Consider the following 27,705-nt stretch of genomic DNA (forward strand, 5'->3'; position numbering starts at 1 on the left):
CATGATGAAAGAAAGAAACCAGACAGGCTGGGTGCGGTGGCTCACGCCTGTAATCCCAGCACTTTGGGAGGCCGAGGCGGGTGGATCACAAGATCAGGAGTTCAAGACCAGCCTGGTCAAGATGGTAAAACCCCGTCTCTACTAAAAATACAAAAATTAGGCAGGCGTGGTGGCACACACCTGTAGTCCCAGCTACTTGGGAGGCTGAGGCAGAAGAATCGCTTGAACCAGGAGGCGGAGGATGCAGTGAGCCGAGATCACACCACTGCACTCCAGCCTCGGCAACAGAGTGAGACTCCATCTCAAAAAAATAAAATAAAATAAATACAGTTTCTACGATTCCAATTTAAGAGATAAAACTGTTTAAAAACAGATAAAACTTATCTCTGGTGACAACAGTCAGAACAGGTAATTTCTGGGAAGGAGAGGAAGTATCAATTAGTAAAAGATATAAGGGAATTCCCTAGTGAGCTGGGAACATTCTATATCTTGATTGGATGGTGATTTTATATGTAAACATTCTTCAAGCTATATACTTAACATTTTTACCCTTAACTGTATGTATACCTCAATGAAAAATTGGTAAGCTGTTTTGAGATGGGCCAAGATAAGCCGATGGACACCTTCATGTGGTACTTACTTTGGAAGCTGCCCAGTCAATCCAGCCTTTAGCGCAAGGGTCAACATTAATGAGCACAAGGCCTTCCACAAGCTCTGGATGGTTGAGCTGAAAGATGAGGCAAAGACAACAGTATGAAAGCTACACTCCCACAGTTCTTCTAAACAGTTGGAACATGGTCGATCAATTCTTACTTACATGCCTTAATGCCTCACATTTGAAAGTAAGACTACAAAGAGGGAGAACATGGAAAAATAGCTCTTGAAATCTGACTTAGCATCTGGAAACCAGTTTCTGGTTTTACTATTAAATTACTTATTTTACTATCAAATTATCTTGTCTTGCAAAGATTTATATGCAGTTGTTCAATTCATGGTGGATCTTCCTCATTGGGAAAGTGCCCTTGGCACAAGCGGCTGCTCCACACTCATATCTTTGTTCTCGACAGAGGCTTCTAAAGTTTTTTTTTTCTGAAACCACCTGAACAGTTTATACCATCCTCAGAACACTCTCCTATCACTGATGACGTATTAAAAAAAAATAATGATAATAATGTCTGGACGGGCACGGTGGCTCATGCCTGTAATCTCAGCACTTTGGGGGGCTGAGGAGGGTGGATCACGAGGTCAGGAGTTAAGAGACCAGCCTGACCAACATGGTGAAACCCCATGTCTACTAAAAATACAAAAATTAGCTGGGTGTGGTGGTGGGCGCCTGTAATCCCAGCTACTCAGGAGGCTGAGGCAGGAGAATCACTTAAACCCAGGAGGCGGAGGTTGCAGTGAATCAAGATTGCGCCACTGCACTCCAGCCTGGGCAACACAGCAAGACTTCATCTAAAAAAAAAAAAAAAAAAATTTTATAATAGGAGCTCTAGCTCTCTAGCTTATTTAATTTAATTTAATTAATTTTTTTTTTTTTTGAGACAAAGTTTCGCTCTTGTTGCCCCGGCTGGTGCAGTGATGCTATCTCGGCTCACTATAATCTCGGCCTCTAGGATTCATGCAATTATCCTGCCTCAGCCTCCTAAGTAGCTGGGATTACAGGCACCTACAACCATGCCCGGCTAATTTTTGTATTTTTAGTGGAGACGGGGTTTCACCATGTTGGCCAGGCTGGTCTCGAACTCCTGACCTCAGGTGATCCACCCGTGTCGGCCTCCCAAAGTGCTAGGATCACAGGCGTGAGCCACTGTGCCCGGCCCCTGGCTTACTTTTTTTTTTATCTGACTACAGTGATTACATTTACGATAGAAAATTTGATAAGCAGAGAAATTATAAAAAGCAGAAAATAAAATTTCACATTATCTTACCACATATCAATCCATTAATATTTTTTGGTACATTTTCTTCCAGTCCTTTCCTATGGCTATGACAAACTTTATGTCAATCTATATTCTAACTTTTTGGTTAACATTATAATGTATGCAAACCATGTATCATTATAAAGCTTTTCGTAAACTTAATTATGGCTGCACAAAATTCCATTATAAGCAGCATCTAGGACTTGCTTTTTATTGATGACGTACTGTCCCCATTTGTGATTTTTCAGGTATTATAAGTACAAAGCAAGGCTTTATACAACCTGTATCTAAAGCTGACAGAAGTTAGAGAAAGACTGACATAAGGCCCAGAATACTGCCTGGTCATTTAACACAGCAGTAATAGCTGTGACCCAGGCACTGCCTCAAGGATGTTGAGGCTAATCCTCTACATACTTACTGCAAATCTGCTGAGGATGTAAGCTCCAGCTCCAACTCCAATTCCAATGATGCTTTTCAGGCTGTGAATGGGACATAACGACAACTGACAGTCAACTTCATTTGCAGGCAGCATTGCATAATTGAAAGCATACAACCTGGGTTGAAATCCTGGCTCTGATATTTATTAGATGTGAGAATTTGGGCAAGTGTTTTTTTTTCTTTCCTCTAATTTTCTGAGCCTCAGTTCCTTATTTATAAAACAAGGATCTCAGCCGGGCGCAGTGGCTTACGCCTGTAAACCTAGCACTTTGGGAGGCCAAGGCAGGCGGATCACGAGGTCAGCAGATCAAGACCATCCTGGCGAACATGGTGAAACCCTGTCTCTACTAAAATACAAAAAATTAGCCGGGCATGGTGGCGTGCGCCTGTTAAAAAAAAAAAACAAAGGCCGGGCGCGGTGGCTCACGCCTGTAATCCCAGCACTTTGGGAAAGGCTGAGGCAAGCGGATCATGAAGTCAGGAGATCGAGACCATCCTGGCTAACACGGTGAAACCCCGTCTCTACTAAAAATACAAAAAAAATTAGCCAGACGTGGTGGCGGGCGCCTGTAGTCCCAGCTACTCGGGAGGCTGAGGCAGGAGAATGGCGTGAACCCCGAAGGTGGAGCTTGCAGTGAGCCGAGATTGCGCCACTGCACTCCAGCCTGGGTGACAGAGTGAGACTCCGTCTCAAAAAAAACAAAAAACAAAAACAAAAACAAAAAAACGAGGATCCCACCACCTACTTTCAAGTTGGTTTTAATGGTTAAATAAAATATAACTCAGGCTGGGGGCAGTGGCTCACACCTATGATCCCAGGACTTTGAGAGGCCAAGGCAGGTGGATCACTGAAGGTCAGGAGTTCGAGATCAGCCTGGCCAACATGATGAAACCCCGTCTCTACTAAAAATACAAAAAAAATTAGCCAGGCGTGGTGGCCTGTGCCTGTAATCCCAGCTAAATGGGAAGCTGAGGCAGGAAAATCGTTTGAACCCAGCAGGCAGAGGTTGCAGTGAGCTGCGATCGCACCACTACACTCCAGCCTGGGTGATGGAGTGAGACTCCATCTCAAAACAAATAAATAAATAAATAAATATATGTCTATATATGTATATGTGTATATACATATATATACACACACACATATATGTACACACACACACACACACACATACATATATAAATATATATAACTGAAACCTGGGAGTTATCCTTGGTAGCTGTCAGTATCCAACCCATCAGCAAGTCAGTGGAGTTTACCTCCAGAATATATCCATCTATCTACTACTATCTACTTCAATCATCCCCCAACAGCAGCATCCAGTACCATGCTATCATTATCTCTTGCCTGGACTACTGTTAATAGTTCAACTGTTCTCTCTACTTTCTCTCTCTGATTCTTCTCCAAACCATTCTCTTCATAGTGAGATGAACCCTTTTAAAAAAATTTAAACAGCTTTATTTTTATTTTTTAGATACAGGGTGTCACTGTTACTCAGGCTGGAGTGCAGGGGTAGGATCACAACTCACTGTAGCCTTGAACTGCTGTTGTTAAGTGATCTTCCTGCCACTGGGCCCAGCTCAAGGTAGATTTTTATATCTTCTAGGTCTCAGCGTGTGTGCCACCTTCCTAGAGAGGAATTCCCTAACTCGCCTTACTAATGTAGATCCCGCCCTTATTCTCTATCACAACACCCCCACTGACTTATTTTATAGAACTTTATTATTTGTTTGCTTACTTGTTACCCCACTAAGCTCTAGGAGGACAGTGACAATATTTTTCCTAACCATCATATCCTCTGAAACACACACTAAAGAATTCACCATAGAAAGTCAATAAAAACTGCATGAAAGACTGCAGAATGAACCTACCTTAGGTGGGTAAGAACAGGAGGCAGCATTTCAGCCAGCTCATCCATTGTGGGGTACTGATACCTGCAATCCAGAAGGATATCTCCTGAATTAGAAAGCACTCAAAATTCCCAGTTGCTAGAACAGCTGGAAAGGTACAGAAGTCTTAGATAAAGGGCTGGGCGCAGTAGCTCATGCCTATAATCCCAGCACTTTGGGACGCCGAGGTGGGCAGATCACCTGAGGTTGGGAGTTCGAGACCAGCCTGACCAACATGGAGAAACCTCATCTCTACTAAAAATACAAAATTAGCTGGGTGTGGTAGTGCATGCCTGTAATCCCAGATACTTGGGAGGCTGAGGCAGGAGAATAGCTTGAACCCGGGAGGCAGAGGTTGCAGTGAGCGGAGATCATGCCATTGCACTCCAGCCTGGGCAACAAGAGCGAAACTCCGCCTCAAAAAAAAAAAAAAAAAAAAAGTCTTAGATAAAAGCATTTCCTTTTACCAAAGGCTCAAAGGAGGTGATGTGGTACCTGAAAATGATTGTGGCATATTGTGTAACTCTCTACAACTGCCATGCTAAGGAGAAAGTAAAATAATCCACTGTTTCTATATCCTAACAAGCAGCCCTTGGGACCAGAGGGTGCCACATGAAAAGAACTAGTAACATGGTTCTCTCTTAGGGTATTTCCAAACCTCTAACAATCTCTTCAGTTGGAGTCCAGGCTCAGTAAACCTCCGGCAGTAAGAGTCAACTCAGAAAGTGGGTCTTGGTCTACTGCTATATTTAGGCAACTAAATGCAAAAATAAAGCTTTTCTAGGTATGGGCACACAGTTACAAACCCTTAGCATGAATGCTTATTTGTTTCACTTAGGCATAGAATAACATAGTTATTTTTAAAAATTTATTATTATTATTATTATTATTATTAATTTTTTAAGAGACATGGTCGCACTCTGTCACCCAGGCTGGAGTGTAGTAGTGAAATCATAGCTCACTGTAACCTTGAACTCCTGGGCTCAAGCTATCCTCCTGCCTCAGGCTCCTGAGTAGCTGGGACTACAGGTGCATGCCACCATGCCTGGCTAATTTTTCAATTTTTTGTAGAGATGGAGTCTCGCTATGTTGCCAGGGCTGGTCTTGAATTCCTGGCCTCAGGTGATCCTCCTACCTCAGCCTAACAAAGTGCTAGAACTACAGGTGTGAGCCACTGTGTCTGGCATGGTTATTTTATTGTATTTGAATTTGGTTCATAATATGAACCATCTGATCCTAAGATGTTCGAGCAGGCCCAGGAACAGACCCAGATCAGAATTCCTAGAAAAGTAGTAAGCATCCGACTGGGAGCGTTGGCTCACGCCTGTAATCCCAACACTTTCAGAGGCTGAGGCAAGCAGATTGCTTAAGCCCAGGAGTTTGAGACCAGCCTGAGCAACAGGGCAAAACCCTGTCTCTACAGAAAATAACAATAATTAGCCAGGCGTGTTGGCACAAACTTGTAGTCCCAGCTAGTAGGGAGGCTGAGATGGGAGGATCACTTGAGCCCAGGAGGTTGAGGCTGCAGTGAGCCATGATCACACCACTGTACTTCAGCCTGGGAAACAAAGCACTATCCTATCTCAAGAAAAAAAAAAAGTATTACAGAATTGAAGATGGAATTGATCCTACGATGACCACTTATTTTTGAGGCAGGATCTGTTCTACATCTGACAGGGAAGTCAGCCTGCCTCTGCCTGAACACTTAAGGGATGGTGTGCTGTGGAACCATTTGTCCACAAAATAGAAAAAAGGAACTGGATCCAAATCTTGTTGGATATAAACTGACCACTGGCCAATTTGCATTTTAGAGTCAGATTCTGGCACCAGACTGTCTGGGTTCAAATCTTAGCTCTGCCACTTATTTGTTATGTAATGTTAGCCATGTTACTTAATTTTTCTGGGCCTCAGTTTCCTTACTTATAAAATGGGAATAATAGTAAACTTATCCTATAGGGTTGTGAGGAGTAAATGAGTTAACAAATGTAAAGCATTTAAAGCAGGGTCTGGAACACAGTTTGAGTACTATTTAAATATTAGCTATTATTTGTCTGCAATTGTCTATTTCCCAGCAGTCACTGGCCAAAGGCAGCTCTGGAGATGAGTGAAAGGAGAGGGGATGAATTAGCATTCCACAGAGTGTGTGCTCACTCCTCCTAAGGTCTTCTCAATAAGCACCCCGTCCAGGGAACAAACAGGTAGGGAGCCTGTAACTCTGCCCTGCGAAGCAGACGTAGGAGGAAGCTGAGAGTGCCAAAGCCAATCAATCACCCCACACCTCTATCTGCCAGGACAGCCTCTCAGAATAAATAGTTAAACAGATAGTCAAATTTCCATTACTAGTTTGAGAGCTAAGGATAGGGAGATGCTCCCAGGAAAGCTCAGAGGGATCTGAATTTGGGCGTAGGTAGTTGGGAGTTTTGAGGAAGGACACAAAAATCACAGTTTTTTTTTGTTTGTTTGTTTTCTTTCTGGGGACAGGGTCTTGCTCAGCCATCCAGGCACTGCAGCCTCAATCCCCTGGGCTCAAGTGATCCTCCCACCACAGCCTCCCAAGCAGACGGGACCACAGGTGAACGCCACCATGCCTGGCTGGCTAATTTTTAAATTTTTTGTAGAGACAAGGTATTCCTATGTTATCCAGGCTGGTCTTGAACTCCGGGGCTCAAGCAATCCTCCTGCCTTGGCCTCCCAAAGTGCTGGGATTATAGGTGTGAGTCACCACGTCTGGCTAAAAAATGACAGCTTTCAAACAGATAAGGAAGGGCAAGATAAAGACAGTGAGGAGTAGATGTTCCAGACACTTATGCCTTGAGATTACAGGAAAGCAGGTGCCTGCTATGGAGAGCCATTCCTGGATATGGGAAAACACACAGTTTCCCCCAAAAAACTGTACATAACAGTCCTCTCAGCCCAAGGAGAGAAAATATGAGGATGGTTGGTCAATAAGCATAACCTATAGACTGTAATAAAATCAAAGGGAAGCAAACACCACTTCTCCCATTGGAGCTCAGCCAGTTGCTCTACTGAGTGCACGTCTCCCAGATGATCTTTTTGTGGCCTTACCCTGTTGGGAAAGAGGGTGCACCTTCCTGCTGGCCTGGGGCATCCACATGACAGACAGCAAAGTGCTGGGTGATCTCTTGCATATCCTCAAAGTTAAAGAATGCATTGAAACAGGATTTATCTGTAAGAATAAAAATACCCATAAGTCACAGGCTGTCCATATCGCCCCAATTTTCCTCTACTCAGTCAATGCCTATTATCACCTTCTTTCCCTGCTTTTTAACCACCATTCCACCAAAGTGAGGTGTCTGAACATCTGTCTGATTCAAGCTGCCCTAAAGGCTGAATATAAGACATCTTATATTGAGATACATATTGAAAACAATTCTTAATTCTAAATAATGTCTGCAAAGTAGAAATTACTTTGTTAATATTTGGTGGTTTCCAATTATTGCACAAAATAATCTTACACCCATAATGCTGTCATTTCTCATGGACATTATTCCTCTATCTTACAAACAGACACTGATTATACCCCAAGAGCACAGGTAGAGTGAATGTCCTGAGCTGTTCACATTCACCACATGGGAGTTTGTCTCTTGGCAAAATTGCCAGGGTGCAGGGAGGGGCTGCTGCTTCCACTTCTACCCTCTTTGTATACCTGCTTAAATCACTTCTCATGCCAAGGCAGCTACAAAAGCTTTAACACTCAACTGTGGCCTCAAATGCAGGGCATCTATGAAAGCCAGAGCAGTGTGAAAGAAAACACACGTATGCAGACTCTGTGTGTCTATGGCTGGGGCCAGAATCTTACACTACCATCTAGAAAAGTCCGCTTAAAGTCACTGGTGACAGGCTCTAGCAAGAATTCTTACTAATTCATTGAAGAGCTCACAACAAAGTTAAGTTCCAACTCTGAATTTTCTAACCTGAAACATTAAAAAAAAAAAAAAAAAGTACAGGCTTGAAAACATGGATTTCAGTTCTACTTTCTCAAGCAGTTCATTGTATAATCTGCAATCCTTTAGCAGACATGAAGGCGAGATGTGATTCCAGTATCCCCAGAATACATTCCCCTGCACACTTCCCAGGAACTTTATACCATTAACAAATGTAGGAACAAGGAGGGAAAGTTACCACAGAGAGGGGAAAACCTCTGCTCTATTAGAATATTGTTGTTTGGTTTTTAATATACAAAGACCAAGTATGATAAGAAGGGAAGGTGTAAAATAAAATACATACGGTTGAGTCCAATGTCATGATACGTAAGTATAACTGGTCTGTTTCCTTTGGGTAAGCCTCTTATAGTGACGTGGACCATACCATGAGTTGTTTCTATGTCATGTTCCTGTAACAAGAGAATGTAAGTTCTCAGAAAAAGCAGAATGAACTTCCCAAGTTGCCAAAGTTTCACAATACCTGCTTTACTGCCATTTCCCACTAGCTTGGGCAGGACGCATTAATAAATTACATGTGGCTGGGCGTGGTGGTTCACACCTGTAATCCCAGCACTTTGGGAGGCCGAGGTGGGCGGATCACTTGAGGTCAGGACTTTGAGATCAGCCTGGCCAACATGATGAAACCCTGTCTTTACTAAAAATAAAAAATCAGCCAGGCATGGTGGCACACGCACGTAATCCCAGCTACTCAGGAGGCTGAGGCTGGAGAATCACTTGAACCTGGGAGGCAGAGATTACAGTGAGCCGAGATCGTGCTACTGTACTCTAGCCTGGTGACAGAGCAAGACTTCGTCTCAAAAAATAAAATAAAATAAAATAAATGCATACCAGAGAGATGCTAGAGTATACATAATATTCCTACTTTCCAATTCTTCCAGAAAAATAAATAGGGAGCAAAACACACCTTGTTATCTCCAAAGCTCACTTACGAGCCCAGGGATCTGTTGAGAATACATTTGCAATGGGCTATGGAAAGGAAATCAGCAAATTGGGTAAGGAGCCAGGTAAGACTTGTGGGGAAAAAAGGAAATGGAAGATATGAAGAAGTTGCTGGGTAAAAAGTCAGAGGTTTTGGAGCTTCTGAACACATGTTTAGATAATTTATAATTAATTTCAGTAGATAATTTCACCAGACACCTATGGGTGTATCTGCCTAGGATCTCTTCTTTCCTGGGAGCTGTCCTTCTGTGTCATCCACACGTTACAGGGGTGGGTCTTGGCTACTGTGTTTGTGGAACATAAACTTACAGCCACAGCTTACTGGAGTCAGGGAGGCATCTGGCCCAGGCTGGGTCAGCACCTTTCCCTAGGTATTTGTAATTGGAACTAAGAGTTTTTTGTTTTTTTTTTTTTTTGAGACGGAGTCTCGCTCTGTCATCCAGGCTAGAGTACAGTGGCGCTATCTCGGCTCACTGAAATCTCCGCCTCCTGGGTTCACACCATTCTCCTCGCTCAGCCTCCCAAGTAGCTGGGACTACAGGTGCTGCCACCACGCCCAGCTAATTTTTTGTATTTTTAGTAGAGACAAGGTTTCACTATGTTAGCCAGGATGGTCTCGATCTCCTGACCTCGTGATCCACCCACCTCCGCCTCCCAAAGTGCTGAGATTACAGACGTGAGCCACCGCGCCTGGCCTGTAATTGGAACTAAGAGAGTCTAACTTCAGCTTGGCTCTCCTCTTGAAAAGAGGAATCAACTTGGGAGATTTTAGTAGGCATTTCCACTACTCTAATTTCTGGTGCTAGCTGTGTATACTTGTAAGTTCTAAGACATCCCTGGATTGCCTCTGGTTTAAGCTATATTGGGTGAGTTTGTACCCTCTACTCCTAAAAGATCTTAACCAAGCCAATAAGTTAAAGATGTAGCCAGAGCAAAGCTCAGGAACTGAATAAAGCAGACAAAAGATGCACCGAGCTGCTGAGAGTAGATGCTGCACTAAGAGTGGTTGGGTGGAAAAAAAAAAGGGACTACTGAAAAGTTAACTGAGATTTATTCTAGTCGTGCTCAAGTTTTATATTTCTCAAAAATAAAAAAATTACCATTCCTAGCCTAGTGAATTTCTGTTGATGAAGCCTGTATCTATCTCACAAAGTCTTACATTAGGTAAGACAAGATTAACTCTGTCAATGAGAATCCCAAAAAAGGCAAAGGGCTTCCAGTTTAATTTCCTAATAATGAACCTCATCAGAGCTTTGGTTTCTTCTCTGATGTGGGCCCCAGAAGACAATCTTAAGCTAACTGGACATCAGTGTATCTCAATTACAGGCCCTAGGCTGGAGCCGATAGCCATCCCTATCAAATCAAACCATGTGTGACTCAATATTTCTGTTATTTTCTATTACTACTACCTCCTAGTCAAGTCTATTCAAAGCCTTGAAAAATGAACATAAGAAATGAAGACTAGAATCAGGTACTGTGAACTGGCTAATAAAGTATAGGCCAGGCGCGGTGGCTCATGCCTGTAATCCCAGCACTTTGGGAGGCCGAGGCAGGCAGATCATCTGAGGTCAGGAGTTCAAGACCAGCCTGTCTAACATGGTGAAACTCTGTCTCTACAAAAATACAAAAATTAGCCAGGCATGATGGCAGGTGCCTGTAATCTCAGCTACTTGGGAGGGTGAGGCAGAAGAATCGCTTGAACCCGGGAGGCGGAGGTTGCAGTGAGCCGAGATTGTGATACCATTGCACTCCAGCCTGGGTGAAAGAGTGAGACTCTGTCTCAAAAAAATATAATAAATAAAGCATAAGGTTTGGATAGGAGGAAGATAAAGAAATAACTTCCTATTTCTGTATTTCTCTTACAGTAATGTCAGACTTACTAGATAGGGAGGCACACAATAAACACAGAAACAAATCCACCCATAATAATAGCTTGTGATAGGTGCTATAAAAGAAACAAATAGGGTGCTACGATAGAAAAGTAAGAAGACATTACCTTCACTAAACAGACAGGAAAATGGAAATTAAATTCAATAAAATACTATTTCATACATACCAGAATGGCAAAAATGTAAAGTCAGATAATGCCAAGTGGTGGCCAGGATGCAGAGAAATAACTAAGAACCAACATATACTGTTTTTTTCGTTTTGTTTTGTTTTTGAGACGGAGTCTTACTCTATCAGCCACCCAGGCTGGAGTGCAGTGGCACGATCTCAGCTCACTGCAACCTTCACTTCCCAGGTTCAAGCAATTCTCCTGCCTCAGTCTCCCAAGTAGCTGGGACTACAGGTGAGAACCACCAAGCCCCACTAATTTTTGTATTTTTAGTAGAGATGGGGTTTCACCATGTTGTCCAGGCTGGTCTCGAACTCCTGACCTCAAGTGATCCACCTGCCTCGGCCTCTCAAAGTGCTGGGATTACAGGCATGAGCCACCGTGCCCCACAAGAATCAACATATACTGTTGGTAAGGCATATAAACTGGAACAACTACCGGGAGAACACTTTGGTAATTTCTAGTAAAGTTAAGAGGTGTCTACCCTACAGCAATTTTACCCTACAGCAATTTTACATATAGATATAATCTAAGGCTGGGGTCTTAGATTTCTGGTGCTAGCTGTATGTATTTGTAAATTCTGAGACATCCCTGGATTGCCTCTGGTTTAAGCTATATTGGGTGGGTTTGCACCTTATACCCCTAAAGGATCTTAACCAAGGCAGTGGTGGTGGCTCACGCCAGTAATCGCAGCACTTTGGGAGGCTGAGGTGAGAGGATCGCTTGAGCCCAGGAGTTCGAGACCAGCCCTGGCAACATAGCGAGACCGCATATCTACAAAAAAATAAAAACATTAGCCAGGTGTGATGGCATGTGCCAGTAATCCCAACTATTCGGGAGGCTGAGGCAGGAGAATGGCTTGAGCCCGGGAGGTTAAGGCTGCAGTTAGCTATGATCACAATACTGTACTCTAGCCTGGGTGACAGCAAGACCCTGTCTCCAAAAAAAAAAAAAATATATATATATATATATTCTAAATAAACTATCAAACATGGTCATATACACAAAACAACATGTGCAGAGATGTACGGGTGACCCTCAAACAACACAAGGGTTAGTGGTGCCAACCCACTGTGTAGTCAAAAATCCACATATAACTTTTGACGCCCCCAAAACTTAACTACTAATAACCTACTATTGACCAGAAGCCTTACTGATAACATGAATAGCTAACTAACACATATTTTGTATGTTATATTATATACTGCAGGGGTCCCCAACACCTGGGCCACAGCCTGGTATCAGTCTGTGCCCTCTTAGGAACCGAGCCGCACAGGAGGAGGTGAGTGGCAGGTAAGAGCAAAGCTTCATCTATCTTAAGAGCCACTGCCCATTGCACTGCCTGAGCTCCACCTCCTGTCAGATCAGCAGTGACATCAGATTCTCACAGGAGCATGAACCCTATTGTGAACTAAGCATGCAAGAGATCTAGGTTGTGTGCTCCTTATGAGAATCTAATGCCTGATGATCTATCACTGTCTCCCATTACCCCCACATGGGACCAGCTAGTTGCAGGAAAACAAGCTCAGGGCTCCAACTGATTCTACATTATGGTGAGTTGCATAATTATTTCATTATATATTACAATGTAATAATAGAAAGTGCACAATAAATGTAATGTGCTTGAATCATCCCAAAACCATCCTAAGTATGTGGAAAAATTGTCTTCCACAAAACCGACCACTGGTGCCAGAAAGGTTGAGGACCACTGATATACTGTATTCTTACAATAAAGTAAGCTAAAGAAAAGAAAATGTTAAGAAAATCGTAAGGCAGAGAAAATATATTTACTGTTCATTAAGTGGAAGTGGATCATCATAAAGGTCTTCATCCTTGTTATCTTGTTGAGTAGGCTGAGGACGAGGAGGAACAGGAGGGGTTGGTCTTGCCATCTCAAGGGTGGCAAAGAAGGAAGAGGTGGAAGAGGTGAAAGGGGAGGCAGGCACACTTGATGTAACTTTACATGGTAATTTGTCTGACTTTTTATGCTCTCATTTTTCTAAAAATGTTGCTATATAGTACCAATCCTTCTTCCACTGTTTACTTTAAAGTGTGCGTATCACAGAATAGTTCCTGACATAAAAGAAGTGAAAAGCAGTCTTGAATAACTGGAACCCTTCTGCCAGGCTGTCTAATGTCAATTTGTTTTCTGGCACTGCTTCTTCTACATATTCCTCATTGCCTGGCACTGGTTCAGAAGCATTCATCTCCATCAAGTTGTCTTCTGCTAATTACTCTGGTGTGGTGTCTACTAGCTCTTAAATTTCTCCAAAATCCATACCTTGAAACCCTTCATCCTATGACCCACCTTTTTTTGGTCATATTAATAATCTCTGTAATGATCCTTGATTGGCTTTGTTGTAAATCCTGTGAAGTCATATACAACATCTATACACAGTTTTCTTCGGCAGAAATTTATTGTTTTCAGCTTCATGGCTTTCCAGGCCTTTTATTTTTATTTTCCTTTTTTTTTTTGAGACAAGGTCTCATTCTGTCACCCAGGGTGGAGTACAGTAGCGTGATCTCAACTTACTGCATTCTCCACCTCTCGGGCTCAAGTGATTCTCCCACCTCAGCCTCTCAAATAGCTGGGACCATAGATGCATGCCACCATGCTCGGCTAATTTTTGTACTGTTTGTAGCACGAGGTTTCACCATATTGCCCAGTGTTGCGGGAAGTCAGGGACCCCAAACGGAGGGACCTGCTGAAGCCGTGACAGAAGAACATAAATTGTGAAGATTTCATGGACATTTGTTAGTTCTCCAAATTAATACTTTTATAATTTCTTATGCCGGTCTTTACTGTAATCTCTGAACATAAATTGTGAAGATTTCATGGACATTTATCACTTCCCCAATCAATACTCATAATTTCCTATGCCTGTCCTTACTTTAATCCCTTAATGCCGTCATCTTCGTAAGCTGAGGATGTATGTCGCCTCAGGACCCTGTGATGATTGTGTTAACTGCACAAATTGTTCGTAAAGCATGTGTGTTTGAACAATATGAAATCTGGGCACCTTGAAAAAAGAACAGGATAACAGTGATGTTCAAGGGAACAAGGGAGATAACCATTAGGTCTGACTGCCTGGGAGCTGGGCAGGACAGAGCCATATTTCTCTTACTGCCAAAAACGGGTAAGAGAAATATCGCTGAATTCTTTCCCCAGTAAGGAATATTAATAATTAACAGCCCTGGGAAAAGAAGGCATTCCTGGGGCGTGGGGGGGACCTCTAAAATGGCCACTGTGGGAGTGTCTGCCTTATGCAGTTGTAGATAGGGATGAAACACGTCCTGGTCTCCTGCAGCGCCCGCAGGCTTGCTAGGATTAGGAAATTCCAGCCTGGCGAATTCTAGTCAGACCAGTTCTCTGCTCTTGAACCCTGTTAAGATGTTTATCAATGACAATGTATGCACAGTGGGACATGAAACTTCATCAGCAATTCTAGTTTCGACCTGGCCTTGTGACCTTGCCCTACCCATTTGCCTTGCGATATTTTATTGCCCTTAAAGTATATGATCTCTGTGACCCACACCCTATTCGTACACTCCCTCCCCTTTGAAAATCGCTAATAAAAACTTGCTGGTTTTACGGCTCGGGGGCATCATGGAACCTGCGGACATGTGATGTCTCCCCCGGACACCCAGCTTTAAAATTTCTCTTTTGTACTCTTTCCCTTTATTTCTCAGACCGGCCAACACTCAGGGAAAATAGAAAAGAACCTACATTGAAATACTGGGGACTGGTTCCCCTGATAGCCCAGGCTGGCCTTCAACTTTGTTTTTTTTTGAGATGGAGTTTCACTCTTGTTGCCCAGGCTGGAATGCAATGGTGTGATCTCGGCTCACTGCAACCTCTGCCTCCCCAGTTCAAGTGATTCTCCTGCCTCAGCCTCCCAAGTAGCTGGGATTACAGGCGTGCATCCCCACACCTGGCTAATTTTGTATTTTTAATAGAGATGGGGTTTCACCATGTTGGTTGGGCTGGTCTCAAACTCTGACCTCAGGTGATCCACCCACCTTGGCCTCCCAAAGTGCTGGGATTACAGGCGTGAGCCACTGTGCCTGGCTAGCCTTGAACTTCTAAGCTCAAGCAATCTGCTTGCCTTGGCCTCCCAAAGTGCTGGGATTGCAAGTGTGAGCCACCGCGCGTGGCCTCTGGCTTTTTCTTTCTTTTTTTTCTTTTTTATTGAGACAGAGTCTTGTTCTGTCGCCAGGCTGGAGTGCAGTGGCACAATCTCGGCTCACTGAAATCTCTGCCTCCCAGGTTCAAGCGATTCCCCTGCCTCAGCCTCCCAAGTAGCTGGACTACAGGCGTGCGCCACCATGCCTAGCTAATTTTTTGTATTTTAGTAGAGACGGGGTTTCACCCTGTTGGCCAGGATGGTCTCGATCCCCTGACCTCATGATCCGCCCACCTCGGCATTCCAAAGTGCTGGGATTACAGGCGTGAGCCACCACGCCTGGCCGCCTCTGGCCTTTTCTATAACAACAATGGCATCTTCAATGATGTAATCCTTCCAGACTTTTATGATGTTCCATCTACTGGGATTCTCTTCCATAGTATTGACAATCTGTTTCATAAAGTACCATGTATAATGAACCTTAAAGGTCCTTATGACCCCCTGCTCTACAGGCAGAATCAGAAATACTGTGTTTGAGGGCAAGTAGACCACTTAGATACCTTCAGTATTTAATTCAATACTGAAGTTCTGGGGTTCTGGGTGGCCAGGGGCATTGTCCATATCAAAAGAACTTTGAAAGGCAGTCTCTCACTGGCAAGGTATTTTGTGACTTCAGGGACAAAGCGTAGATGGAACCAGTCCAGAAAAAGTGTTCTCATTATCTAGGCCTTCTAGCTGTACAATCAAAACACCGGCAGCTGGTGTTTTTCGTTTCCCTTCAAAGCTTAGGGGTTTGCAATTTTGAAGATAGGGCAGTCCTGATCATAAACCTGGCCACATTTACACAAAACAGAGTTAGCCCATCCCTTCCTGCCTTAAATTCTGGTACTCATTTCTCTTCCTTACTAATATGTCCTTTGTGGCAGGTTTTTTTTTTTTTACCCCCCAGAATAGGGCACTTTTGTCTGCATTAATACCTGTTCAGGGCTGGGCGCAGTGGCTCACACCTGTAATCCCAGCACTTTGGGAAGCTGAGGCTGGTGGATCACCTGAGGTTAGGAGTTTGAGACCAGCCTGGCCAGTATGGCAAAACCCCATCTCTACTAAAAAATACAAAAATTAGCCAGGCGTGGTGGCAGGTGCCTATAATCCCAGCTACTCGGGAGGTTGAGGCAGGAGAATCGCTTGCACCCAGGAGGCAGAGGTTGCAGTGGGCCAAGACTGCGCCATCGCACTCCAGCCTGGGCAACAAAAGCGAAACTCTGTCTCAAAAAAAAAAAAAAAAAAGATTTAATACTGCATCTTTACATTTGTTTACATTTCTCTCAACCATGAATGGTGCCATGTATGATCTATAAGTGCGTGCATAAGTTTTAACTTTTTGTAATAGATTTGTGTATATTTTATGTTAGTAAATGATAAAATAGACTAATGTCTACATATAGTTTATACAATCATGACATACCTAACTTTTTCTGAATGTTTCCAATAGTTCTAGGTTACATAATTTGCGAGTTTTTTTCTTTTTCTTTTTTTTTTGAGACAGAGTCTTGCTCTGTCACCCACGCTGGAATGCAGTGGCCCAATCTCAGCTCACTGCAACTTCCACCTCCCGGGTTCAAGTGATTTTCCTGCCTTGGCCTCCTGAGTAGCTGGGACTATAGGCACACGCCACCACACCTGGCTGATTTTTTGTAGTTTTAGTAGAGATACGGTTTCAACATGTTGGCCAGGCTGGTCTCAAACTCCTGAACTCAGGTGATCTGGCTGCCTTGGCCTCCCAAAGTGCTGGGATTATAGGCATGAGCCATCCCGTCCTGCTGTGGGTTTTTTCAAATTGCTACAAATCTCCAAAAGCTTTCTGACTGTGTGTGGTGGCTCATGCCTGTAATCCCGGCACTTTGGGAGGCTGGGGTAGGAGGACTGCTCGAGCCCCGGAGTTTGAGACCAGCCTGGGCAACATGGTGAGACCCTGTCTCTACAAAAAATTTTTAAAAAATAGCCAGGCCTGGTGGTGCATGCCTGTGGTCCCAGTTACTCGGAGGCTGAGGTAGGAAAATCACTTGAGCTACAGTGAGCCATGTTCTTGCCACTGCACTCCAGCCTGGGTGACAAAGCAAGACCCTTTCTTAAAAAAAAAAAAAAAAGTCCAATTTATGTATTGAAAAAAAAGCCATGTATAAGTGGACCCATACAGTTCAAACCTGTGTTGTTCAAGGGTATAAACATCACAACCTTCTCTATAATGTCAAAAAAATTGGAAACAGCCCAAACATTCATCAATAGGGAAATTAATAAATGAATTACGATTTATTCATATAATGACATACAGATAAAAATGAACTAGAATTATTAGCATTAATACACACAGAAAATCTTCAAAAAAAATGTAAAAGAGCAAGATGCAAAAGGATATATATTAAAAATATACCACTTATGCCAATATTTTAAAAAGCGACACTATAGATTCTGTTTATTTATATATATGTATACATACATATACATACACATATATATTTAGAGACAGGATCTCATTCTAGTGCCAGGCTAGAGTGCAGTGATGTGATCATAGCTCACTGCAGCATAGAACTCCTGGGCTCAAGCAATCCTCTCACCTCAGCCTCCCAAGTAGCTAGGACTACAGGCGCGTACTGCTACACCTGGCTAATTTTTATTTTTTAGATTTCTAGTAGAGACGGGGTCTCCATATTTGCCCAGGCTGGTCTTGAATTCCTGGCCTCAAGTGATTGTCCCAAATCGGCCACCCAAAGCGCTATTACAGTCATGAGCCAGCACAGCCAACCTATAACTAAAGTATAAAAACTTGGAGGAGAAACAAGGTACACTAACTTTAGAACTTTGTTTCCTTCTGGGAATGGATAAATTATTAAAGAGAACTAAAGGAGATTTCAATATCTCTCATGTTTTGTTTCTTGAGAGATATAAAGAATAAAGCAGGGGAGGCAGCAAGAAAAAGGGAGAGAAGGAGAAAGTGTCTGCCATATGGAGTGACACTACAGGCAAATCCAAATTAAAGAGAGTGTCCAACAACTTGTCACCTTGACAATCTGGTTGCTGGAACCTGTCTTCTGTCAAACTCAAACCTTCAGTAGGGTCCTGCTTAAAGATTCCAGTTTGGCCACTGCTGAGAACTGAGGGAAACACCAGTTTATACTCTGGCTCTAAGCATAGCAGGACCTTGCCAAGGCCCGGTAACTGATGGTAACTGGTGGTGGTGGTGGTGGTAGGGTGTGTGTGTGTGTGTGTGTGTGTGTGTGTGTGTGTGTGTGTGTGTGTGTGTGTGTGTGTGTGTGTGTGTGTGTGTGTGTACACACAGGAGGTGGATGGGGATGAGACAGTGAGCTGCCAGGGAAGGTCTGATGGTAACTGGTGGTGGTGGTGGTAGGGTGTGTGTGTGTGTGTGTGTGTGTGTGTGTGTGTGTGTGTGTGTGTGTGTGTGTGTGTACACAGGAGGTGGATGGGGATGAGACAGTGAGCTGCCAGGGAAGGTCTGATGGTAACTGGTGGTGGTGGTGGTGGTAGGGTGTGTGTGTGTGTGTGTGTGTGTGTGTGTGTGTGTGTGTGTGTGTGTGTGTGTGTGTGTGTGCGTGTGTACACACAGGAGGTGGATGGGGATGAGACAGTGAGCTGCCAGGGAAGGTCAGGAGAAGGATGGTAAAAAGGGAGATATAACAGATGGGGTAAAAGACAATACTTTAAAAGTAGATGAGGGAGGCCGGGCATGGTGGCTCACATCTGTAAAATCCCAGCACTTTAGGAGGCTGAGGCAGGTGGATCACGAGGTCAGGAATTCAAGACCAGCCTGACCAACATGGTGAAACCCGTCTCTACTAAAAATACAAAAATTAGCCAGGCGTGGAGGCACGCGCCTGTAATCCCAGCTACTCAGGAGGGAGGAGAATTGCTTGAACCCAGGAGGCGGAGGTTTCAGTGAGCCGAGATGACGCCACTGCACTCCAGCCTGGGTGACAGTGTGAGACTCAGTCTCAAAAAAAAAAAAAAAAAAAAAAAGTAGATAAAGGAATAGGGCAAAGTTACTACTTTGTTGCCATTTCATAATCTGGATGATATTCAGAAGTAAAATTGGCTCCTTACAAAATTTCAAATTTTTAGGGATATCTCAGCCCCTACCATGCCATAATATGCCCTCAAGTCATGTAACAACAAAAGTATCCAAGAGACCTAGGCCCTGATCATTGCCCTTTTTGGAGCAGCCCCTAGTTGTCAATGTCTCAAAGTTCTTCATTTTCAAAGTATGTGAATGTAAATATGCTTAGCAGAATAAAAAACAAAAAGAAAGGAAGCACTCACCTCCATGCTGATTGGCATGCATATTTTTCGTGACCTTGTGAATGAACAGCTTGAAAAAAACTCCATCTGAAGATGAATGTGCAGAGACCCTGGCTAAGGAGCTGATTCAATTGTTAGGCCACTGCAGGGAGTAACGTGCTGTTGCTACCTTTTTGTCTAGTCAATTATCATCTGTTTTACAGGCTCTTTATCCAGTTATCTCCTCTCCCACCCCAGCATTCTAGAGTGTGACTACACAATGAGCCTGTGCTCAAAGAGCACAGTCTAAGGGAGCATCTGATAGGCTCTGGTCATAGATCTCTCCCATCTCTCCCAGCAGTTTCTTTGCTTTTCCTTTTCTTCTTTTTTTGAAACAGGGTCTCGTCGTTGTCTCCCAGGCTGGAGTCCAGTGGTGTGATCATAGCTCACTGTAATCTTGAACTCCTGGGCTCAAATGATCCTCCTACCTCAGCCCCGCAAGTAGCTTGGAGCACACATGCTTGCCACCATACCCAGCTAATTTTTAAATTTTTTGCAGAGATGGGGTCTCCCTATATTGCCCAAGCTGATCTCAAACTCCTGGGCTCAAGTGATCTTCCCGCCACAGCCTCCCAAAGTGCTGGGAATATAGGCATGAGCCACCATTCCCCGGCTCTCCCAGTACTTACTGATTATTTATTACCTCCAAGGCTATGCACTTCTTGAACATAATCCCTTTATTCTCCATGTTTATAAAACAATGTGAAATCATAAAGGTCCTTGACATACTTCTCTATTCTGGACTGTCTCTCCCACCTAATGAAAGCTGTAGTCTTAAACACAAGGTCTTTTTAAGGTCAGGCAGGATGGCTCAGGTCTGTAATCCTAGCACTCTGGGAAGCCAAGGTGAGAATATCACTTGAGGCCAGAAGTTCAAGACCAGTCTGAGCAACAGAACAAGACCCCATCTCTACAAAAAAATATATATTTTCTAATTAGCCAGGCACGGTGTCATGTGCCTGTAGTCCCAGCTACTCAGGAGGCTGAAGCGGGAAGATTGCTTCAGCCCAGGAGTTCGAGGTTACTGTGAGCTTTAATCACGTCACTGCACCCCAGCCTGGGTGACAAAGTAAGACCCTGTATCTTTTTTTTTTTTTTTTTTTTTTTGAGATGGAGTTTCGCTCTTTTTGCCCAGGCTGGAGTACAATGGTGCGATCTCGGCCCACCACAACCTCCGCCTCCTGGGTTCAAGCAATTCTCCTGCCTCAGCCTCCTGAGGAGCTGGGATTACAGGCATGTGCCACCATGCCTGGCTAATTTTGTATTTTTTAGTAGAGACAGGGTTACTCCATGTTGGCCAGGCTGGTTTCGAACTCCTGACCTCAGGTGATCCACCCACCTCGGCCTCCTAAGGTGCTGGGATTACAGGCGTGAGCCACTGTGCCCAGCTGAGACCCTGTATCTTAAAAAAAAAAAAAAAAAAGCCTTTTAAGAATGTAAGAGTTTAAGATATTACCATTATTTGATAACCAACTTCCACTTTTTTCTTGAGTCCTCTGACTTCAATAAACGTGTTGTCACTGGAATGACACGATTTGACTTGTCCCATATTTCTAAACTTAACTAAATCATGCTAAATCATGATCATTTCATGCCTGTTACTATTTCTTCCTCTTTCTGGCTAGTCTGAACTAGTTTAGTTATATTTGCATGATAACATACTCTAGGAAATGTCAACTTTTTTTTTTGAGACGGAGTCTTGCTCTATGGCCCAGGCTGGAGTGCAGTGGCGTGATCTTGGCTCACTGCAAGCTCCACCTCCTGGGTTCACGCCATTCTCCTGCCTTAGCCTCCCAAGTAGCAGGGACCACAGGCGCCCGCCACTATGCCGGCTAATTTTTTTGTATTTTTAGTAGAGATGGGGTTTCACCGTGTTAGCCAGGATGGTCTCGATCTCCTGACCTCATGATCCACTCGCCTAGGCCTCCCAAAGTGCTAGGATTACAGGCGTGAGCCACTGCGCCCGGCCCCAATATTTTTATTAGTATGAACTGTTATAGTTTCCAATAAGCAGGCTACTGTATGAGGCTTGGGTATAGTTTTTGTTATACAAGATTTTTTTTGTTTGTTTTTGAGACAGAGTTTCATTCTTGTCAACCAGGCTGCAGTGCAAAGGCTCAATCTCAGCTCACTGCACCCTCCGCCTCCGGGTTCAAGCCATTCTCCTGTCTCAGCCTCCCAAATAGCTGGGATGACAGGCACCTGCCACCATGCCCAGCTAATTTTTTTTTTTTTTTTTTTTTTTTTTTTTTGAGATGGAGTTTCGCTCTTGTTGACCAGGCTGGAGTGCAATGGTGAGATCTCGGCTCACCTCAACCTCCACCTCTCAGGTTCAAGCAATCATCCTGCCTCAGCCTCTCACGTAGCTGGGATTACAGGCACGCACATGCCCGGCTAATTTTGTATTTTCAGTAGAGATGGGGTTTCTCCATGTTGGTCAGATTGGTCTTGAACTCCCAACCTCAGGTGATCTGCCCACCTCAGCCTCCCAAAGTGCTGGGATTATAGGTGTGAGCCACCATGCCTGGCCTAATTTTTGTATTTTTAGTAGAGACAGGGTTTCACCATGTTGGCCAGGCTGGTCTCGAACTCCTGATCTCAGGTGATCTACCTGCAGAATTATAAGCAATCTTTATTTTTATGTTTTTCTAAGTTTTCTAAATTTGTTTCTGATTATACACAAAATAAGTGTTATTTATCTAAAGCAATATATCATACACATATAAACTATAGCATCTGTCTCAACACTCTAATATACATATAGGTATACTACATGTGTATATATGTATATCATATACATGTATATTAGAGAGTGTTGGGACAGATGCTATAGTTATCTGTAATATATCTATATAGTTTACATGTATGTGTGTGGGTATATATACCCACACACATATATACATATACATATATACTCAACATAGTGAGACCCTCGTCTCTAAATATATATAAATGTAATATTCTATCTATCTATCTATCTATCTATCTATCTATCTATCTATCTATAGGTGTGTGTGTGTGTGTAATATATAGAGAGAAAGACTGGGGTCTCACTATGTTGTCTAGGCTGGTCTGAAACTCCGGGGCTCAAGCAATCCACTCGCCTCAGCCTCCCAAAGTGCTGGGACTACAGGCGCATGCCATCATGCCCAGCTAATTTTTTATTTTTTTAGTTTTTTGTAGAGAACGGGGTCTCCCTATGTTGCTCAGGCTGGTCTCAAACTCCTGGGCTCACGCGATTCTCCTGCATCAGCCTCCCAAAGCTCTGGGATTACAGGCACGAGCCATAGCACCCAGCCTTTCTGTTTCTATCAGAACAGAACTAAAAGTTCTATTTCACAAGGCCAGAACATGTTACTATTTTAAAGCTTTACCCAAAGTATCAAGAATTTTTGCCAGACTATTTTTAAGCCTTAATATTAAAAAGTGATTCATAATTATATTTCTAAAACTCAATTTCCTATCTACAATTATATATATGTATGGAAAAAAAATCTCAAATGACATATGCCAAAATATTAACACTAGTGAAATAACAGGTGATTTTTATTTATTTACTTTTTGGTGTTTTCTCATTTATTTTGCAACAAGTATGTAATCTTTTATATTCTAATTTTTTCTCTTTTTTTCTTTTTTTTCTTTGAGATGGAGTCTCATTCTGTTGCCCAGGCTGGAGTGCAGTGGCAGGATCTCAGCTCACTACAGCCTCCGCCTTCTGGATTCAAGCAATTCTCCTGCCTCAGCCTCCTGAGTAGCTGGGATTACAGATGCAAACCACCATGCCTAGCTAATTTTTGTATTTTTAGTACAGACGGGGTTTCACTATGTTGGCCAGGCTGGTCTCAAACTCCTGACCTCATGAACTCCTGACCTCAGCCTCCCAAAGTGCTGGGATTACAGGTGTGAGTGACCGCACCCCACTATATTCTAATTTTCTTACTTCGGGGGAGGTGCTGAATTTGATGAAAATTAATACTTCTACACTTTGGGGCAGGAGTATACATGTACACATATCCTATTTCCGGAGTTCCTCACCTTGAATTTTACTGTCACTCTCTCTCTAATGTTTTCCTTCTTGGTAAATTATATCAAATATTAACAGTAATCAAGCTCTACTGGTTCAACCTAGGATCCAAACCATAACTGAAGTTAGATCAAATTAAAAACAATCAAACCCAAACTTGACTGTCACTATTTATTAAAAAATAACGTAACTTATTGTTTTAGAGGAAAGGAGCCATTGCCTACAGTGAATGACTGTATCAGCACTAGGCTGATTATGTTCTATATACAAACTACCAAATAGTTATTACAAACGTGTTTGGAACTGAGATTCAGAAATCTGTAACTATACTATGAGCCTGACCCTTCCAAAGTGAGTCTCATCTGTTCTTCCAAGGAACCTCAGCTTTAAGGACAATTAATTCCTTACATTTCAGCTCTGGGCATGTCCAGGTGGGAAAGAATGGGCAACAGATTCAAGAAGAATGGGGTTTTTCAATCCCAACCACTCAATGGCAAGTTATAAAACTTAATTCTTAATTTCCTGACTATAAAACAGAAACAAGAAAAACCATCTTGGCCAGGTGTGGTGGCTCATGCCTGTAATCCCAGCACTTTGGGAGGCCGAGGTGGGCGAATCATTTGAGGTCAGGGGTTCAAGACCAGCCTGACCAACATGGTGAAACCCCATCTCTACTAAAAATTTTAAAAAATTAGCCAGGCGTGGTGGCGGGCCCCTGTAATCCCAGCTACTGGGAGGCTGAGGCAGGAGAATCACTTGAATCCAGGAGGCAGAGGTTGCAATGAGCCAGTATCACGCCACTGCACTCCAGCCTGGGCGACTGAGTGAGACTCTGTCTCAAAAAAAAAAAAAAAAAAGAAAGAAAAAAAAACCATCTTGTAATATTGCTCTAAGTATTGAAGATACTGTATGTTTAGTAGGTACCCTACAGTAGGTACTCAAATTATTATAACTGGTTTGCTTACAAATAGTTCTTTCTTCTGATGCTAATGCTTAGAGATTCCACTGTACTTAACATAAAACGCATATCTGAAAATAACTTTGCTGGTGGGTATACACGTTAGCTGAATACTGGAAGCAAGGACGTTGCCAGCACCGTCCTTTACTGCTAGTACCCTCTAGGTCTACTTCATGTCACTTCTGTTACTGCTATGGCATCTATCCCAAAAGTGGGAGGGTCAGGCTGCCCAGCTTATAAGGTTTCCATTTCCATGTACTTATTTCTTACTCCCATGTTTTCTTTTTCTTATTTATTTATCATTGTTATTTTTTTTTGAGACAGAGAGTCCCACTCTGTTGCCCAGGCTGAAGTGTGGTGGTGTTAGCTCACCGCAACTTCTGCCTCCCAGGTTCAAGCAATTCTCCCACCTCAGCCTCCTGAGTAGCTGGGATTACAGGCACACACCACCACCTCCAGCTAATGTTTGTATTTTTAGTAGAGACAGGGTTTCATCGCGTCGGCCAGGCTGGTCTCGAACACTTGACCTCAGGTGATCTGCCCACCTCAGCCTCCCAAAATGCTGAGATTACAGGCATGAGCCACTGTGCCCGGCCCTTAGTCCCATTTCTTTCAGGACCAGTCAACAGATAAAAGAGGTAGATGGAGAACTGCTGGTTCATTTTACTGATTTTCAAACTGGCAACAGAGGTGATGCAAAAGCAGACCAGGAAGAACAGTTTCATTTAGAAAACACTGATGAGTCAAGTTGAATTTTGCATTTCCAAACATAAACCCAAGAGAAATCTGCATATTGTATTCATAACAATTTAGGGAAAGATTTCTTTTAGGGAAAGATTTTACTGTCAAGAAATCTCTCCTCCATCTGCCCTTCTCCTATCTTCTCTGCGGTAAGGTAGCAACCCTCCATTTGCCACCTATGACAAATGACGTTTCCAATATCATGTGAGGAAAAGAGATCTTAATCACGAAGAGACAGCTCTATTCAGTAACCTACAATCATAAAACAGGTACCTGGCAGGCAATTTCTGAACACGATAGCAAATCAGTTTTTTTTTTTTTTTTTTTTTTTTTTTGAGATGGAGTCTTACTCTATCACCCAGGCTGGAGTGCAGTGGCACGATCTCGGCTCACTGCAACCTCTGTCTCCTGAGTTCAAGTGATTCTCCTGCCTCAGCCTCCTGAGTAGCTGGGATTATAAGCATGCACCACCACGCTTGGCTAACTTTTGTATTTTTAGTAGGATGAGGTTTCACCATGTTGGCTGGTATGGTCTCAAACTCCTGACCTCAAGTGATCTGTCTGCCTTGGCCTCTCAAAGTGCTGGAATTTTAGGTATGAGCCCCCATGCCCGTGGCCAACAATTGCAAATCATTTTAAGCGAACTTGATCCAATGACCAAACGAACATTAAGGACTCATTATTAGCTATAATGAGAGATCCACTTCTACAAGACCACCACCACAGGAAAGGAAACACTCCAGAGATCCTGTACAGAGCCTCCTTCTTGCTTGTACAGTCCTTACCTGACAGTCAAAGTCCTGGAAGTTTCTTGTACCATTCTGTCAACAGAAGACAGAAAACACAGTCAGTTTCCCCACATGGTTTCCCCACATGTGTAGCAAATTCAGTTCACAGTGAAAGCAGTGCATGTGCAGCCTCTTGGTTGCCATAAAACTGAAATAGTTCTCATCAGAAGGTTTCAGAGGCAGAGTGGGTTATGAACATGTGTTAATAAAGGCTAAATCTTCAGAGGTGAGATTATGCTTTAGTGGGCTTATGAGAAGATAAAGGGAAGGGGCCTAGTTTTCTAGCAAGCTTGTAACTTCTTGCCTTCCTACCTAAGGAGAGCAGTGAGAATTTGTAGGAAGAGGGTAAAACATGGACCACAGTCTGGAAGCACACCTTGAACACACAACGGAAGTACCTGGGAGGAAAAGAGTTGGAGACCAAAGCTGAGAAGGGTGAAGGAGAACAGGTGCAGAACCAGGAATTAAAGAAAGGATCAGGAAGAGGACAAAGATATGGATGGATCAGAAATGGAAGCCTTGAAATGTAACAAAGAAAGGCAATGTTACTGAAGGAGGGAAAGAAAGACAAAACAAGGTTCTTAATACACTGGCCTATCTGTTGCATCCTATGAAATCGCTGATAGAGAAAAAGGACAAGTCATTGAATCATTTAAAAAGTCAAACATAGTCAAAAAATTGACGGAGAATTCACCAAGCTTCTAAAAAGGGATTATATTATAATAATGACTGATTGAGGAAAAAAAAATCAATGGCAATAATTCAGAAGCATTTTTCCAGCATTCCAGATGCCAGAATTGCAAGTCATAAGAGTATAAAAAAGGGGCCGAGTGCGGTGGCTCACGCCTATAATCCCAGTATTTTGGGAGGCTGAGGCAGGCAGATCACCTGAGGTCAGGAGTTTGTGGGCAGCCTGGCCAACATGGTGAAACCCAGTCTCTACTAAAAATACAAAAATTTGCCAGGCATTGTGGTGTGCACCTGTAATCCCAGCTACTTGGGAGGCCAAGGCAGGAGAATTGCTTGAAACTGGGAGGCAGAGGTTGCAGCGAGCTGAGATCGCACCACTGCACTCCAGCCTGGGCAATAGAGCGAGACTCTATTTCAAAAAAGGAAAAAAAAAAAAAAGGTAACAAGTGATGTATTTGGGAATAAAAGAAAACTTCTACTTGATTTCTCACAAAGTGTAACCCCCTTCCTGAAAAAAGTCTCCCATTATGTAGAAACTGATTTATCACGACTATTTATTCTGCCTCTACAATGACTTCCAGAAGGTTCCTAACAGCTTCCCAAAAGCTGCCCCTCCAGAGATACTCCAGATATCTGATCCCCAAAAAATACTGAGTAGTCCCATCTCCCTTCAAGATGATCCTCCTAGAAATAGTTCTTCGGGCCGGGCGCAGTGGCTTATGCCTGTAATCCCAGCACTTTGGGAGGCTAAGGCAAGTGGATCACCCAAGGTCAGGAGTTTGAGACCAGCCTGGCCAACATGGCGAAATCTCATCTCTAC

General features: G+C 43.2%; 1 protein-coding gene across 6 annotated transcripts in view; it reads right to left on the reverse strand.

The window, feature by feature from the left end:
- Positions 1–27,705, reverse strand: part of NDRG3 (NDRG family member 3) — a 90,374-nt gene that overhangs the window by 25,949 nt on the left and 36,720 nt on the right. For 2 of the 6 annotated variants that reach the window (XM_054467243.2, XM_063659235.1), the window contains exons 3-8: positions 26,193–26,228; positions 8,499–8,604; positions 7,317–7,437; positions 4,233–4,295; positions 2,341–2,401; positions 641–727 (exon numbers count right to left, since the gene is read on the reverse strand). In XM_054467243.2, coding sequence (XP_054323218.1) covers positions 641–727; positions 2,341–2,401; positions 4,233–4,295; positions 7,317–7,437; positions 8,499–8,604; positions 26,193–26,228 — 474 coding nt within the window. Of the gene's footprint in view, positions 1–640; positions 728–2,340; positions 2,402–4,232; positions 4,296–7,316; positions 7,438–8,498; positions 8,605–19,666; positions 20,350–26,192; positions 26,229–27,705 lie in introns of those variants that run through there. The other 4 variants (XM_054467244.2, XM_063659237.1, XM_063659236.1 and 1 more) reach the window with 3 other exon arrangements.

Source organism: Pongo pygmaeus, chromosome 21 (genome assembly GCF_028885625.2).
Source record: "Pongo pygmaeus isolate AG05252 chromosome 21, NHGRI_mPonPyg2-v2.0_pri, whole genome shotgun sequence".
In the NCBI taxonomy this organism is placed as follows: Eukaryota; Metazoa; Chordata; class Mammalia; order Primates; family Hominidae; genus Pongo; species Pongo pygmaeus.